At 42.6% G+C, this 18,112-nt stretch overlaps 1 protein-coding gene across 1 annotated transcript; it reads left to right on the top strand.

Annotated features, from left to right (window-relative positions):
- Nucleotides 1-30: 30 nt before the first annotated feature.
- Nucleotides 31-17,622, top strand: WHAMM (WASP homolog associated with actin, golgi membranes and microtubules). The gene is made up of 10 exons (XM_036277931.1): nt 31-651; nt 1,338-1,511; nt 3,482-3,632; nt 4,766-4,935; nt 6,036-6,201; nt 9,110-9,297; nt 10,377-10,463; nt 10,862-10,957; nt 14,049-14,541; nt 16,820-17,622. Exons 1-10 carry the CDS (start codon nt 91-93, stop codon nt 17,125-17,127), a joined length of 2,394 nt encoding a protein of 797 aa, XP_036133824.1. The 5' UTR covers nt 31-90; the 3' UTR covers nt 17,128-17,622.
- Nucleotides 17,623-18,112: the final 490 nt, after the last annotated feature.

Genomic DNA, 18,112 nt, shown 5'->3' with positions numbered 1-18,112 from the left:
CTGACGCGATGACAGTCCAGCGAAAAATGTCGCGGCGCGGGCAGTCCTGTCGAGGGGCTGCGAGGAGGCCGGGGTGCTGACCGCGGCGCCATGGAGGACGAGCAGCCCGACAGCTTGGAGGGATGGGTGCCGGTCCGCGAGGACCTGTTCGCCGAGCCCGAGCGGCACCAGCTGCGCTTCCTCGTGGCCTGGAACGACGCGGAGGGCAAGTTCGCGGTGACCTGTCACGACCGCACAGCGCAGCGGCAGCGGCGGCGCGAGGGGAGCCGGCCGGGGTCTCCGCCCAGCTGGGCCGGCCTGCTGTCGGCCGCCGGGCTCCGCGGCGCGCACCGGCAGCTGACGGCGCTGTGGCCGCCGCTGGAGTGCTACTTCCCGCCGCTGCCACCGGAGCTGGAAGCGGGCGGCGGCGCCTGGGGCTTGTGGGCGTTCGTGTGGCCGACGCGCGCGGGCCCCGGGGAGGCGGCGCTGCAGGAGCTGTGCGCGCGGCTGGAGCGCTACCTGGGCCTGGCGGCCGACGGCTGCGGCGGCGCGGCCGTGCGTGACGCGCTACTTCCGGCCGACGGCGGCGCGCCCGACTGCGAGAGCCCGCGCGCCTTCCGGGAGCGCGCCCTGCGCGCGCGGCGGGCCGAGGCGGGTGCACGGTTGCGCCAGGTGCGCAGAGGGACCCCTCGGAGTATCCTTGGGCCGTCGGGGTGGGGGACAAGGGCGGGAGTTAGGGTGTCCCACGAGACCCGGGCTGCGGAGGAGCAAGTTCATCGTCTGATACGGAGAAGTGGGCGCAGGCTCACAGGTGCCGTTCACCTGCCCGGAGCAGCCAGGGGACGCTGCGCGGTGTGCGGGAGGCCCAGAGAGGGGACCTGTTCACTTATATCAGAGCGCAGTTCATTTTCTACCCTGTATGCACGAGGAGCGTTCTGCAGACACTAGAGCCACCGTTGTAACTCTAAATGCATCCACCTGCTGGGGGCCGGATGGTACTGTTAACCTGGGGAGCTGAGGGCGTCTGTACGCCGGAGAAGTATTTGGAGGCACCTCTGTAATGTCCTCATGAGGTTTTACAAAGGAATACAGCATCACGAAACCTTTATCATCAGAGAAGTGATGAAGAAACATCCCCCGAAGTCTACAACCCAGAGTTAACCGCTGTTAATATTTGATGAAGTCTCTCAGGGCCTTTTCTCTGTGTACTTTGTGCGCAATTGAGAAAAAATGTTGAACTTTGCATTCCTCCTTGATGTGCTGAAGTTTAGAACATTAAGGTTTTTACATTTTGTCTGTTTGGTCTGATCTTACAAATACTGGCTGTACTTGAGCTTTATTTACTTTTTGCCTTCCAGATTCTTCAAGGCCATGAAAGAGCCAACACCATGGTAGCATTAATGGAAGTTTATCGAGAAGAAGATGAAGCCTATCAGGAGTTCGTTACCGTGGCAACCATGTTCTACCAGTATTTGCTGAAGCCATTTAGAGATATGCGAGAAGTTGCAACTTCATGTAAGCTTGATATTTGGGTATGTTTTCTTTGTTTTTACCTTATCTGATTTACTATTTGTCACATGTCATTTCTTTAGTCCCATTTAAGATTCAATCTGTGTTAGGCTGTTAGGTTCACCCTTATGTTTAAATGATATTGTAGAAGTCTTATTTTTAAAAAGTGATATAAAAAATGAAGATGTTTTACATAGGTCATCTTCTTTTTTTTGGGGGGGTCATCTTCTTAATACATTCAGCTTTCTGCAGATCTTCAAGGGTTAAACACATTCTTTGCTGATGACTTGTTTTTGATGTGATGTATATTTAGCTTACTTTCTGCCTGTAAGGACACGTGGAGATTTCTCAGAAATAAGATGACACGTTAAGTAGCAAGGCTTGGAATTGTAATTCAGTAATTTAAACTTTAGTAGACGCTGTCATCACTTATTTCCTTGAGTCCTGTGACACTAGTTAGAACAGGCATTCTCACTGTGTGTTACAAATTAATCTAGAGCCCACAGGGTTTCAGTAGCTTTCCTTGGGTCTCACCCCACTGGAAAGAGAAGACATCAGAGTGATCGCTTGATCTCTGTCCCCTGCACTGGACTATCCTTCCACACTTGTGATCTCCCTAGGCTACTGTACTGTAAAAACAGTATCATGTGTATATGAAACTCATGCCACTCTAACCTGTAGAGAAAGTTGTTCATTCATTATTTCAGATGTCTATTTGGATAATCTTTACTTCCTGTATATAGTTTTCTTTCTTTAAATAACAGCTTTTTTGAGATATAATTTACAGACCATACAACTCATCTATTTAAAGTGCACAATTCAGTGGGTTTGGGTATATTCAGAGTTGTGCAGCCATCACCACTGTCTAATTCCAGGACATTTTCATCACCCCCAAAAGAAACTCTGTACCCGTTAGCACTCACTCCCCATTTCTCCCCAGCCCTAGGCAACCACCAGGCTACTTTCTGCCTCTGTGGATTTCCCTGTTCTGGATATTTCACATTCTATGGAATCACGCAATACGTAGTCCTTTGTGTCTGGCTCTTTTCATGTAGCATAATGTTTTCAAGGTCCATCCATGTTGTAGTATGTATCTGAACTTCATTTCTTTGTATTGCCAAATAATATTCACTATAAAGAAATAGCACATTTTACTTATCCATTTAACAGTTGATGGACTTTTGGTTGTTTCCACTTTTTAGCTATTATGAATAATGCTGTTATGAACATTTGTGTACAAGTTTCTAAGTGGACATGTGTTTTCATTTCTCTTGGGCATTTGCCTAGGAGTGGAATTGCTGGGGTTACATGGTAACTCCATGCTCAACCTTTGAAACAAACTGCCAGACTGTTTACCAAAGGAAACGCTCCATTTAACATTCCCAATCGTAGTGAATGAGGGTTCCAGTTTGTCCACATCATTGCCAGTACTTGTTATTATCTGTCTTTTTTATTATAGCCTTCTGAATGGATATGAAGGGCTATCTTATCATAGTTTTGATTTACATTTTCTTAACGGCTTACTTGAGTATATTTCTTATATTACTAGTTTTGCAGAAGAATTGGATGCTGGATGATACAGTACATGTCATAATAATGAATGTATAGATTTTATTGTTTTGGGGTTATTGTATTATTTTTGCCCTTCAGAAAAGAACAACACAGAGCTCATTTAAACAGCTGTGCATCATTGTTAATAGAGAAACACAACTTGACAGCGTTCCTCTCCAGAGAACGTTACCCTAGTAATGCAAAGTAAAAGTAGGGTTTATTTTCCCTTTATGCCCCAGAGTATCCCTTTGTCTTCCAGGTAGTGGCCAACTTAGAGCCTTATTCATTCTCAATAAAGAAATCGCCAAATTCATGAGACTTTATTGACTGAGAAGTAGCAATAAATGCAGCTGGAATAATCCGTGACCAATTTTCTTTCCATTTCCTAATGTCTGTACGTTACTATTATTTCTTACTGTTCGGTTTTCTGTTCTTTCTATAGAAATCCTTGGATGAGGATGATCTGGGTCCTAAAAGGATAGTGGCCCTGAAGAAGGAAGCTCAAGAATGGACCAGACAGGCTGAAGAAGCTATAGTCTCTATTCAGGATATAACAGTGAATTATTTTAAAGAAACAGTAAAAGCATTAGCAGGTAATATAAAATGCTACACTAACATACATGTAATTTTAATTTTATTCAAAAAAAACATTTGTGTGTCTCTTTAGTACTAGGCACTAGGTCCGGGGGTCCAGTATAAAGATAAGCATAGACAGACACTCCAGCCTGCCGAGGGGAGATACATCTTAGCTACGTGTGCATCCAGACACATGGGGAAAGGGAAGTGGCAACAAGGCTCATGAAGATAAACATGGGCCCCTGAGCCTGAGAGAAGAGTTAGGCTCCATCGGAGCGGTCAGCAAGGGCCTCTGAGAAGTGGCAGTGGCCCTGACAGCCGAAGGGTAAATGGAATCTGAGGGAGCAGGTGAGGGAAGAGTGTTCCAGGGAGAAGGAATAGCACTGACAGAGGCCTCCTGGTTTGAGGGAGCTTGGCAAGCGTGAGAACTCTGAGAACACCATGGGGCTGGGACAGTGGGTGGGGAGCATGGGGTAAGGTGTGCAGGCGAGACTGAAGGATGAGACCATGCTGGCCCCTGTGCGCTGGGTAAAGGATGTTTCTCATCTCAAATCACTGTTGATGGTAGTTCCAAAGGGGAAGAAGCACTGTTTGTCAATCAGTTAGATCATTCATAGGGCAGAGTACCAGGCAGCTACTAAGCATGATTCTCTGCTTTATGAATGGCAAGAATCCCTAATACAGTAAGTGAAATAAACAAGATACACAGGGTTAGGCAAAAGTAGGTTTATAGTTGCAAGTATGCAAAACAAAGCTTATCCTTGTATTATTATTTATTAATTATTGTATTATTTTCTGTATGAACAACTGTAACCCTACTTTCACCCCACCCTATAAAGAAGACTGATTTTGTAGGGTTTTTTTTTTTTGTCAAACTATATAACCTTGTCAGTCTAGTCTAGAAGCATATGCACCAAAATGTAAGAAATAATTGCAAGTAGGTGAGATTCATGATTATTTTGCTCTTTTTTTAAAAAAAAGTATCTAAAATTTTATACCAAGGACCATGATTGTTTGTGTGATAACAAAAAGTCATTAAAATTTTCTTTTGCAGGTAATATGGGAGGCCATAAAGAATAAGCTCAGGATAAGTTTTTCCCTTTTTAATGAGTTGTAACTAAGTTTTATTTTATTCACTGTAATCTGACAGGGATGCAGAAACAAATGGAACAGGATGAGAAGAGATTTGGCCAGGCTGCCTGGGCCACAGCAACTCCCAGGTTAGAAAGACTCAAGCTGATGTTAGCTCGGGAGACACTGCAGCTCATGAGAGCCAAAGAGTTGTGTTTAAATCACAAAAGAGCTGAAATTCAGGGAAAGGTAAGACAAAATGAAGGTGACTTTGTTTTAGAAATAGACTTTGATTTCAGATATTTTTCCTTCCAGCCATTGTTAAAGAGCATCCTTTCTTATTCCAACACTGTCTTCTAGTAGATGAGAATTTCAAGACTAGGGAAGGTTGGCCATAAAGTTTCCCTTTGCTCAGGACGGTTTTGAAATATTATGTTGTAGCAGTCACTTGATTATAACATTGAGCTCAGTACTGAAATAAGTAATATACTTTAAAGCTTCTTTTATTATTATTTGTTATTGATATTTAGAGCAAGGAAGGTAAGGAGAGAGGAGAGACAGAGACCTCCATGTGAGAGAGCAACATTGCTCGGTTGCTTCCCACATAAACCCCGACCAGGGATCAAACCCGCACCTGGGTATGTGCCCTGGCTGGGAATTGAACTCACCACTTCTTGGTGTATGGGATGATGCTCCAACCAACTGAGCCACCCGGCCAGGGCCTGTAATATACATTAAAGTCAACCAAGCAATATTTTCAGCACAACTTTAGAATAATCAGAGGTGCTTCATTGTAGAATCATAGTCACTTAAATTTCTTCCTGCAATGTTATGACATTAAAGCAGAAAACACTGGCCCTGGCCGGTTTGGCTCAGCAAGTAGAACACTGGCCTATAGACTGAAGGGTTGCAGGTTCAATCCCCGGCCCTGGTCAGGGTGCTTGCGGGAGGCAACTGATCGTGTGTCTCTCTCACACTGATGTTTCTCTCTCTCTCTCTCTCCCTCCCTCCCTCCCCGACTCCCTCCTTTCCACTCTTTAAAAAATCAATGGGTGAGAATTAACCAAAAAAAAAAAAAAGGGCGGAAAACACTATAAAGATTTCATTGCCATTTATTTTTCTCAAAACTTAAAATGCTTTCATATGTTTCAAGGATGAGATAAAGTATTTGTAAAAATGTTTAATGGGGCATTTTTGTTCCATTAAATGAAATGGAAGAGTGTTTCTTCTCGATTTGCTTTTTTATATTTGGTACTGAGCAAGGAATAGAAAATAGCTCAAATGCTTCTAGAGTTTGTTTTCAGTATACTAAATATTTTATCTTGCTTTTATTTTTTTATGAAAACAAGATGGAAGATCTTCCAGAACAAGAAAAATATATAGATGTTGTAGACAAACTAGAAATACAATATTATGAAGTTCAACTAGAACTATATGAGGTTAAATTCGAGATATTAAAATATGAAGAAATACTACTTATTACACAGTTGGACTCTATTAAAAGACTTATCAAAGGTAAATTTTATATTATATTTAAAATATATATTAAAATGTTTAAATTACACATTTAAGGAAATACAGACCATATTATCAGTTACTTCTTGTAAACTGTCTAAAATATCTACTGAAATTTCCAAAAGTTTCCCTTCAGTATTTTTATTATTCAAGTAATATATTCATTGTTAAACATACAGCAAAATAAAGGAAAACTATTATTACCCCAGTTCCATCAGTTAGAGATACGTAGTGATAACAATTTGCTGATTAGCTTTGTAGCCTGATGTATATAGGTATCAGTTTTTCAACTAAAGCTGTCTATTCTGTTCAGTATCCTTTTATTCCTTTAATATATAATAACCATCATTCCATTTCAGTAACTAATAAAAATCTTCAAACATTTTAATGGCTGCATAGTATTCCATTAAATGGATATACTGACTGTGATTTTCAGTTTTTCACTGTTGTGAACAGCACTGTAGTGAAGAACCATCCTTTAAACATGTGTTTTTGTTTGTGTAGAGGACAGATTATTTGCTTGGAATACATTTCTAAAGATGGAATCATTGGGTCAAGGACGATGCAGAATTTACATTTGACAAATATGTGTTAACACAACATCATTTGATATATATTTTTCCTCACCTCTGTTATTTTCTAATTTCTAACTTTCATACTACATAATGATTGTACAAAATGACACTCCCATCAGCAGATTATGAAAACACTTGTTTCCCCATTCTTTCCAATTCTTGCCTAACTGATAAAAAGAAATGGTACCTTCTAATTTTCGTTTATTTGTTACAAGTGATGTTGAACTCAATTTTGTATGTTGACTGGCCATTTGTATTTTTTTTAAGTGCCTATTCACGGTCTTTGCCAATTTTTCTTTGGAATGTTTCCTTTATATATTAATCCTGTTACTCTATTAATTTGTCATATGTTGCAAATAAATTCTCCCCACTTGATTTTTCTTACATTGCAGAAATATTTATTTTTTACAAAGTCACATCTATGATTTTTCTGCTGTGTGTGTCATACCTGGCAAAGAAATCTGTGGTTTCTGCTTTTGGTAGCATGCCTGGCAGAGTCCTCCTCATCCCGAAATTGTGCCAATATTTCACTTATCTTTTTTCTTTTAGTACTTTTATAATTTTTAAAGGAACATTTAGCTGTTTAATCCAGACAAAATTTATTTTGATGTGGGATAGGAATCTAATGTTTCCCCCCAAGTTGTTAGCAGTCCCAGTCACTGATTCTGAAACCATTTTCCCCTACTGCTTTGACTTGCTAACTACTCATATCCAGAATTATTACATTTATTTGTGAGTGGCTTCTAGTCCCGGTACCAAACTCCTCCCATTGTATCGTGGAGGTCCATCTCAATACCTGGTAAAGCGCACACCTCCCTTATTACTCTACTGTTCCACACATTTTCTGACTGTTCTCCTTTATTCTTCCAGATGAACTTTAGAAACATTTTGACAAGTTCAAAACAAAACAAAACAAAAAGCAATAAACTCGGAATTTTTATTGAGATTGTGCTTAAAATTAGAGATTAATTTGGGGAGAATTGTCGTCTTTGCAATTTTGACTCTTCCCATCCAGCAACATGGTATGTCTCTCCATTTACTTAAGTCTTTTTTTCCTAAAGTTTCTCCAAGTTTTATCATTTTTTTATGCAGATCCTGAACATTTAATTTAATCCTAGGTATTCAAAAAAATTTGTAATAGTTTCAGGTTATAAGCATTTTACATATTTAGGAAAAATTTTATTTTAAAAAAGTTAATCTGGAAGGATGCATGCCAAATTGTTAATGTTTTCCTCTGGAGGGTTGGGATTCCAAAGGTATGAGAAAGGAAGAAGGAAATTTTACTTTTTAAAAATATATTTATTTTTATTTATTGATTTTAGAGAGAGAGGAAGGGAGAGGGAGAGAGAGAGATAGAAACATCAATGAGAGAGAACATCAATTGGCTGCCTCCTGCATGCACCCACTGGGGATCGGGCCCACAACCTGGGCATGTGCCCTGACTGGGAATCAAACCAGCAACTTCTTGGTGCAGGGTCGATGCTCAACCACTGAGCCACACCTGCCAGGCGAAAATTTTACTTTTTATTTTATGTACTTCTATAGGGGGTTGATTCTGTAACAGTTAACATGCATGTCTTTTTAAAAAATCAACGTGTAATCAAGATTATATATCATTAAGGCACCTTAATAATATACTGCTGGTAGAACATAAGTTGCTTTTCTGGAGGGAAATTTGATGTTAGTTACCAAGAGTCTTAAATATTCACCTGCTAAGGAAGTAATAAAAAATGTGCACAGCCCTGGCCAGTTTGGCTCAACGGTTAGAGCGTCAGCCTGCGGGCCAGAAAGACCCAGGTTCAGTTCCTGCTAAGGGCACGTACCTCAGTTTCAGTTTGTCCCTGGCCCTGGTTGGGTCGTGGGGGTGGCAGCCACTCGATGTATCCCTTTCATGTCGATGTTTCTCTCTCTCTCTTCCTCTCTCTCTCCCTCCCACTCTATCTGAACAAAAAATGGAAAAATGTCCTCGGGTGAGGATAAAAAAAAATGTGCACAAAGATCTATATTCAGAGATGTTCATCACAGTGAAATTTATAATAATGGAACATTCTAACAACAGAGATTGTTTAAGTTAGAGAATACTGTGTTGCCATTAAAATTACATTTCTATCATATGGAAAACGTCCTCTTAGAATTGTTTTATTGATATATGTAGCTATATAAGTTGTGTGTGTGTGTGTTTTTGTACACACACTCATACATAGATGTTAATAGTGGCTCTCCTTGGGTGGTGGGAATTACACATGATTTTTATTTTCCTTACATTAAAAAAAAATTTTATGCATTTTATTAATAAAAACATGTCTTTAAAAAATCATTAAATTTTGTTTTAGATAAACAGGATGAAGTTATCTATTATGACCCGTGTGAAAGTCCAGCAGAACTCGAAGTCATTGATCATGTGATGGGGCTGCAGAGCGGTAAGAGTCTGCAGATGAAAGAGCTCAGCCGGCAGTGTCAGCAGCTGGAGCACCAGCGGGGCAGGATCTGCGCCAGAAGAGCCCATCTCAGGAGCAGAAAGGTGGGCGCCAGGGCCCCTTGCTTTCTTTCCCCTTCCAGGCAGTTCTTCCTCCATGAAAGATAAAGAGGTAGAAAAAACAAAGCTCTTACCCTGTTTTTTGCGTGTTGATATGGATACCAGTAGCTGCAATTACAATATTTGCAAAATTTTTCTTAAAATGATTGTTTCTTTTGGGATTTAAGCATTTATCATAATCTCTAGCTATTTGTTGAATGCCTATTGCATACACTGGTATTTTTTAAATCTTTTTTATATTCTCTTTTTTATATTCTCTATTTTATATTCTCTTTTATATTCTCTTTTATATATTCTTTTTATATTCTCTTTTTTTTTTTTTGGTATGTGCCCCTAGCGGGAACCAAACCCGGGACTCTCTGGTCCACAGGCCAACACTCCAACCGCTGAGCCAAACCAGCCGGGTTTTTTAAATCTTAATAATCTATTTTTTAAATCTTAATAAATAAAAACTTCTAATCAGCTATAGTGAATTCTAAAATTCACTCTCTTGCATTGATGTTTCTCTCTCTTTCTCTCTCCCTTCCACTCTATCTAAAAAGCAAAGGAAGAGTATCCTTGGGTGAAGATTAAAAAAAAAAAAAGCAACATGCTAAGAATGGTTAAGCATTATTGCAATATAGTTTTTAATGTGATTTTCAGGTATTTGTAGGTTGACTATGCTTATTTAGGTATGTTTGGAAATATAATTACTATTTGTAACATTATGGGGAAATTTGCGTAAAACAACAGCATTGAAACAGAGTCTTCGGACACATCTCATTTAAGAATGGGGGACTCCTGCATATCCTCCCATTTCCCCTTGGTTGGAGAATTCTCTTTTTCATCTCTTAAAGCACTAAATCTGGCCCTTCTAATCGGGCACAACTGATACCTGCAAGTACCCATCAGCCCTTACCTTACCACATAGCTGAGGAGGCAGCAGTACCATTGAGCCTCTAGAAACTCCTACTCATGAATGCCTTACACAGCAGCCCAAATGCAATGCTTTTGTCTTTTAACCTCTTATGCTATAGCCCATGGTAATAGTAAAACCAGGTAGGTGATTTGTATTATTCCACCAGGATCAATGCAAAGAAAATCATCGGCTCCGGTTGCAAAAGGCTGAAGAAAGTGTAAAATATTTTCATCAGCACCATAATATTCAGATGGTGAGTAGTTAAAGAAAAATACTTTAGATTTGCATGATGTGACACACCAGCTTAACTGTGTGGACATTGGAGCTCCACTATTCTGGACCTCAGAGAGACACATCGATTGGTTGCCTCCCACATGACCCCCACCAGGGCTGGGGATCAAACCTGCAACCCAGGTATGTGCCCCTGACCAGAACTGAACCTGCGACCCTTTGGTCCACAGGCTGATGCTCTAACCACTGAGCAAACTGACCTCCAGAGGACCACTGCTCTGCCTCAATCTGGGGGAGACTGTGGCCCAGGCCTGCAGACACAGTGGTGGTCCGGGGAGCGATAATGTCAGGTTATAGTCCCTTTCTCTCTCAAGATTTTTATTTTAAGGAATTTACAAACACATATTTGTTTAAATATAGAAAAGAGACAAGATAAAAGAAGAGGAGCAAAAGAAAAAAGAATGGATAAACCAAGAACGCCAGAAGACACTGCAACGACTGAGAGCATTTAAAGAGGTAAGTCCCAGAATAGCGCCCTGCCTCTGTGTCTTCTGGGGAAATACATCAGGATCACCTGTCCTCAGAGAGAAGTATGAAGCATGGGCAGATCGTTTGGAACACAAAAGGTTCCCCAAATGCCATTATTTTTAGTATATAAAAGCCAAGAATATTAGAATATTGAGATGTTTTAACATTGCCACATGTTCTCCCCTCCTGAGTGGTGGTTTTTTTAAAAAGTAAATAGTTTATTTAAAAATAACCTTAAATTTGTTGAATATAAAACATAAACCTGTTCTCATCACACATCTATGCACGCACCATCATCATAAAGAATGATGTTTATTATTGTCCCCAAAGAGAAAATAGACAGGCCTCTGGAATAAGGTACTCAAGGTGTACTATGTGATCCCAGCCAGAAAAGTAGGGGCTACTGGAGTGAAAAATCATGACATACCAACATCATCTTTTTTTTTTGAGGCACTTACTACTCTGACCATTACCAAGTGCCTCCCATATCCCAGGCACAGTGCTAGGCTCTTACATTCTCATTTAACTTTTGAAACGACCTTGTAAGATACTGTTGTCACCACTTTACAGATGCGTAAGCTAAGCTCAGAGTGGTTATACCACTTAGCTCAGGGTTATACAGAGCTATGTCTTTCTAACCCCGGGCCACAACAGGGATTCTCCAACTGGAGCACATCAGAGCTCCTGGGGAGCTTCTGAAAAGTACTGATGCCCAGCACACCACCAGAGATGCTGGACGGGGTCCTGGGCGTGAATGGAAGTAGGAGGGGCGCACTGAAGGGGAGCTGCGTGAGTGTCAGTGGAATAGAGGGCAGATGAGCCAGAGAGCACCTGGTGAGCTGCCAGCAGAGGGTGATTGGCAGAACAGAATGAGCATGGAGGAAGGGAGTCGAGGAAGGCCAGCCAGCTCCTTAGCCCTGAGCCAGTCAGATAGATCGGTGATCGACTTCCAAACAGAGCTGGTGTGGAGGTGGGAGCTGAGACAGACAGAAGGTGGCAGAAGCAGGCCACCGAAGCTCTCAGCAAACTGGAACAATTAATTTAAAAAGTCTAACACATTGATCTCAAACTGGTTTAAGTTTCAGATTTTTTGGTCTAAAAATGCACTTATACAGGGGGTGGTAGGAGGGTGTGTGTGTGTGTTATTTAAATGTAGGGAAAGAACCTTGAGAATTTAGTTGCCTTTGGTTTAATGTGAAACACTTGGGATGAAGCTGCAGAAAAATTCATGAGTTTAGAAAGAACAGTAGCATCCTGTGTAGGATGAGGGAAGCCAAGAAATGCCACAGTTAAAGAGGACAAAGCCAATCTGAGCACATTTGGAATGAAGGAAGAACAAGGAGAAGACTAGAAATGAAATCATGTGGTATGTGATACTTGTGAAGCCAGACAAGTTGTTTTTAAATATCTCAAGGGCTGCTGGGAGATAAAGGTTTTCATTTGTTCTGGGTGGTCCCTCGGGGACGCAGACTGCCCAGCAATGTCAGCTGCAAGGAGGGAGTGCTTGGGTGGTTGGGGAGCCCGGACATCGGGATGGCTGGGTGACCCCTGGAGTTTGGCCAGTTTCTAGGATTCTGTTCTACTGGCCTGCTCTCTGAACAAAGAAGTGCAGGACGGCAGCTGCATCAGTCAGAGGGGCTTGTAGCCATTGCTTCGCTGTTTGCTTTAGAAAAACATGGGAGAGACAGAAATATGGAGTTTATCATGAATTGCGATTTTGTGTGTGTTTTAAGTTTACACATAAACTTAAGTATTTTAAATTGCAATGTTTTTTATTTAAGTTTACAATGGTAGTGTCCTATTGCATACATCCTCTGCCAATTTATTTTTTCACTTAAATTATGTTTTTGAAATGTATTTATTTTCATATGTATAGCTCTGGGTCTTTTTAATGGCTACATAGTATTAATATTTTGTGTTTTATTGGTTAATCAATGCTTTCATTAAGGAATAATCCCCACCCCTCAAGATTAGTTCTTTGTAAGGTTAGGTTTTTCTTTATCAAATGAACACCTGAGACACCAGAACAATTTTTTTTTTTATCCTCACCCGAGGACATTTTTCCATTTTTTGTTCAGGTAGAGTAGGAGGGAGAGATAGGAACAGAGAGAGAGAGAGAAACATCGATGTGAAAGGAACACATCGAGTGGCTGCCACCCGCACAACCGACCAGGGCTGGGGACAAACTGCAACCAAGGTATGCGCCCTCAGCGGGAACCGAATCCGGGTCTCTCAGGACCGCAGGCCGACGCTCTAACCACTTAGCAAAATCGGCCAGGGCATCCAGAACTATTTTTAATTCACATTTTTAAATTATAAAATTTACTATAAACCTAAAAATTAGAGAAAAGAAACATCCATAATTCCTGTTATAACTATCATTTTGAGGTCTACTCTGCTGGTATTTTCCACAGATCTGTTTTTTGCATAGTTATAAATTTAATACTGCATCATCTGTGTTTTTTCAGGCTGTTTCACAGACTTTATACTATTTATGATTTTTTTGTAGCTGCCTAATATTTTATTAAAAAATTTTTTTTTCCTTTATTGATTTGAGAGAGAGTAAGTGAGAGGGAGAGAGAGATAGAAACATCGATGAGAGAGAACATCAACTGGCTGCCTCCTGCATGCTCCCCACTGGGAATCAGGCCCACAACCTGGGCATATGCCCTGACCAGGAATCAAACTGGCAACCTCTTGGTGCAGGGTCGACGCTCAACCTCTGAGTCACACCGGCCGGACTGCCTAATATTTTAAATTAATTCACTATAATTTTTTGAGCTAACTTCCGATGGTTTATATTTAGTTTCTGATATTTCATACTAAAAATATGATGAATATTTTTATCTATTTGTATCCTTCCATGTCTGTTTTGTTACAGAGAAAGCATTCTATGAAAGGATATAAATGCTATTCTTAGATTGACTTAGTAGGAGTCTGCACAAAGTGGAGAGGAGCCACTCTGGGAACTAGCACAGTCCCTGCAGAGACTCTTCCGTGTTCATTGTTTACAGAAAGCTCCAGCATTTTAATGGTTTGCATTTGTGGCAAGTTTCTCACAACAGTTTTCCACTTGCAGAGATGTCAAGGTGGGTCTGTGCCAAAGACCCCTGGCCCAGCACCTGAGGCTGCACACCTGCCAGGCGCACTTCCTCAGCAGACCCCGCGGACTTCTCAGACGGAGACAGTGACCCACCCCTCCTCCAGGAGACCCAGGAGTGCTCCCTCTGCCGTCAGCAGTGTGAGAGCCCCCGAGATTCAAGACTGTCCTGGGAACACCCCTGTCCAGAGTTTTGTTCCAGGTGGAGACCAAACACACTCCAAATCCAGGGAGGAATTGTCACTGCAGCCACCACTTCCTCCCGCTCCCCCTCCTCCCCCTCCTCCGCCTCCTCCGCCTCCACCACCACCACCACCGCCGCCTCTACCTGCGTCCTCCTTTTCTTCTCAATCTGCAAATCATCAGAATTTACTTGTGAGGACTTCAGTCAAAGATGATCAGCCACTTCCTCTAGTGTGTGAGTCACCTGCTGAAAGACCGTGTGATTCCTCAGGCAGTTCTGAATGTCCAGGTAATCTGCCGGAATTCTGTACCTGCTCCCAGTGGGTTGTCGAGCATTCTGGCTTTAGAAGCCATCATCAAAATCCTTTCCAGAACTCTCTGCACTCTTAAAATATTCCAGTACTTGCTGCCTTAAATATTACTCTTTTTTTTGCAAAGTTAGCATAGCCTAAATCAGTTTGATAAATGAGACCTCATCTTGAACAAACCACGTCTATACATTTAATGGTCACACGACTTGAGATCTCTGAAGCTGTTAAAGAATCAACCTATTTCAGGTTTCTTTTTTTTTTTTTATCCTCATTCGAGGACATTTTTCCATTTTTTGTACAGACAGAGTGGGAGGGAGAGAGAGGAAGAGAGAGAGAGGGAAACATCGATGTGAAAGGGACACATCGAGTGGCTGCCACCCGCACGACCAACCAGGGCCGGGACAAACTGCAACCGAAGTACATGCCCTTAGCGGGAACCGAACCCGGGTCTCTCCGGACCGCAGGCGGACGCTCTAACCGCTGAGCCAAACCGGCCAGGGTTATTTCAGGTTTCTTAAGACTTCAGTATGTGTTTGATTTCTGCCATTTGCATGTTATTCATTGTTACTTTGAATTACACTTACTGTTGCACATCAGAGTCTGTTACAGAATTAACTTATTGCATCTTAAGCAGAAGATTAGTCGGGAATAATTGCAGAGGAACTAGTTAGAATATGGAGGGCTCTTCTTGCAGACTGACCAGTAGACTAAGGAACCTTCCTGTGGGAATCTTTTTAAAATGAAGTGGTTAAAAAAAAAGTGGACCACTTTTTACCTTTGCAAATATAGTACACTGAATATATGAGGGCTGTAGTTCTAACTCATAATCCTAATTAAGGTTTAGACATTGAGTACTGAGGACACTGGCTTAAATGTGCCCAGACTCTAGCCTGATGCTGTGTGTGTGTGTGTGTGTGTGTGTGTGTGTGTGTGTATGTGAGGGAGGGAGAGAGAGAGAGAGAGAGAGAGAGATCCTAACAGAATCCTGTATACATTTATTTTCAAGAGTAAGCTTGAGTGCCTCCTCCCAGAACATGCACAGGTACTGTGATAGGTGATGTGAATGACAGAAATAGAAGAGTTCCAAACTGTGGTTCTGGATAACTGAGTATTCTGGTTATTCTGAGTTCAAGGTATCACCGACCTAGAAGCAGGTATAAATGAAAAGGCCCCACTGTGGGGTTTGCAATAACATTAAGTGGGGCGGGGCAGCGTGAGTGCCTAGCCTGGAGTTTGGATGTGGGCAGATCCCTGTGCGCCTCATTCCACCGAAAAGAATAAGAAAGTGTGAACTAGCACTAAAAAAATGTCCTTGCCAGTAAACCTGTCTCCTTATTCCTAGGAGAGTATCATAGTAACAAGTTATAGGTTTAAGTCCAAAGTGAAATAGTGTTTTGTTAGCCAGCAAATGGCACTCAGTTCTGGGCCAGCAACGACGATTCATCGTGAAGCCTCCCTGGAAGATCTCTAATTAGTGGCCAAGTCCTGCCCGTCTTCGGTGGGTGGGCAGATTTCTCGCACTCAGGGTCTAACAGTGCCAGAGTTAAAAATAGTTTCTACTCACCAAGGCTTTGAAACTCTGATCTAATGTGTGTTTTGACAGCACTTCACAGTCAGGATAGACAGAGCGTGCATGTTCCCCCGGCGTGACGCAGGTGGGGCTGAAGACACTGCACAGATGCGCCAGTGCCACCCCCGCCTGGTTCATTGAGCTCCTGATTCAGGTTTCACTTTAAGCCTTTCATTGTGTGGAAACCTACTTGCTTCATTGTCACATTGACTCATTAGTCATCACTGACTAATTTCCCAGACTGAAGTTAGAGAAATACTGCAGGGTATATTTTTCAAATAGAGTTTTTCCAAGGTAGGAAGGGAAACAGAGGAGATACGGGTTTAGAGGTGTGCAAGTCACGCACACGGGATCCGACTATTCACCCGCAGGCACTCAGGATCGCGCGGAAGTACCAGCCTCCGTCCTGACGAGAGGTGCGCGGCTGTGCCTGTCGGTTGAGGGGCTTGAGCAGTGGAAAATGAGTGCAAAAGATAAAATGTCCGCCATTGAACTGTCCCGGATTCACGCGGGCTTATGGTCGAGCTCTGTAGATCGTGAAACATCTGTTTACTGGAATGGTGACCGTTGTTTATATCATGGCATTAACTGACAGTGACTCAGCACCTTTAACTAACACAGAAATGTCTCCATCTCGGGGAGAGAGGATGACTCCTTGACAGTGCTCGCTGTTTGCTCGCTTTCAGGGTCTATGGATGCAGTGCTGGCCGCATTGAGGAGTGGCAGAACCCCTCTCCGCAAGGTCGAAGAGCCCCCCGTGGCCCCTCCCCGCGCCTCCGTCAACGAGCACATCCTGGCTGCCATAAGGCAGGGTGTCAAACTGAAGAAAGTCCACCCTGACCCTGGCCTGAGCCCCAGCAGTAAACCAACCAGCGACCTGGAGAGGAGCATCAAGGCTGCCCTCCAGAGAATCAAGAAGGTGTCTGCCGACTCGGAGGAGGAGGAGGAGGAGGAGGACGAGGACGACGACAGCCTCGGGGAGTGGAACCACTAAGCTCTTCCCAAGGCCAAGGGCACTGCAGTGTGCTGGAGTGAAGCCACGGGGGCCCAAGGCCTCTTGAAAAGCATGTGAACAGGGTAGACTGGCCATATGACACCCGGAAGGTCGGGAGGACTGTGTGATATTACAGCTGTTATTTATGTTGTGGCTCCTAAAACCTGGAAGTGGGGGGGGGGCTTGCACACACCAGACTGTAGTTGAGATCTAAGAACCCACAGAATAGTATTTATTTTCACGTGGACGTGCTAGAATCATTCCCTTATTCTGAAGACGTTTACACGACAATGGTATGTGGTAAGCAGCACTCTAGACTACTGACCGTGTCCTGTGTGTGCATAGGGTTCCTCAGACTTGAAGGTTTGAATGTGAACATTATGTTAGCAATAATCAATGAATTGCTGATATTCAGGACGTATTTTAAATGAAATGTATTTTATGTATTGAACACTCTGTAAACTCATAATAAAGAACTAACACATCAGTGTCACCATGAGGAAATGAAAACATGAAATCTTAACTGATGAAAAGCACAGCCTTCCCTGTGTGTGTGGGGGGGTGCTATTAAAGTTTTTAATAAGATTTCAGCTAAACATTTGTTTAAGCAAATACTAAGGTTGGTGGAGGGGAGTGTTGTGCTGGATGGAACCCCTTCTCCTTGCTCTGTGTTGCAGTAGGGAAGGGGAAGGGACCGATACAGCGCAGAACGCTTGTTTGTCCAGTGGCCTGAAGTGTCCCGCTAACCTCGGACCCCCCCACTGCCATGGCATTGCCGGGTTCCCACAGCGTCCACTCCAGATCCCAGAGGCAGGTCAGGTGGCTGTGCCCCAGCCCGCCTTCCCCACCACAGACAGGCCAAGCTTGGCTCCGAAATACTTATTTGGAAAGAAGGTGATGTTTTTAAAAATGGCAAAATCAGAACTTTGTTGGACTTTTAAAATTATTGTCAATTCAATATTTTGAGACACCAGTGAGCTCATTT

This window comes from Molossus molossus, unplaced genomic scaffold, assembly GCF_014108415.1.
Source record: "Molossus molossus isolate mMolMol1 unplaced genomic scaffold, mMolMol1.p scaffold_m16_p_24, whole genome shotgun sequence".
Taxonomy (NCBI): domain Eukaryota; kingdom Metazoa; phylum Chordata; class Mammalia; order Chiroptera; family Molossidae; genus Molossus; species Molossus molossus.
This window is presented reverse-complemented; position numbering and strand designations above follow the sequence as displayed.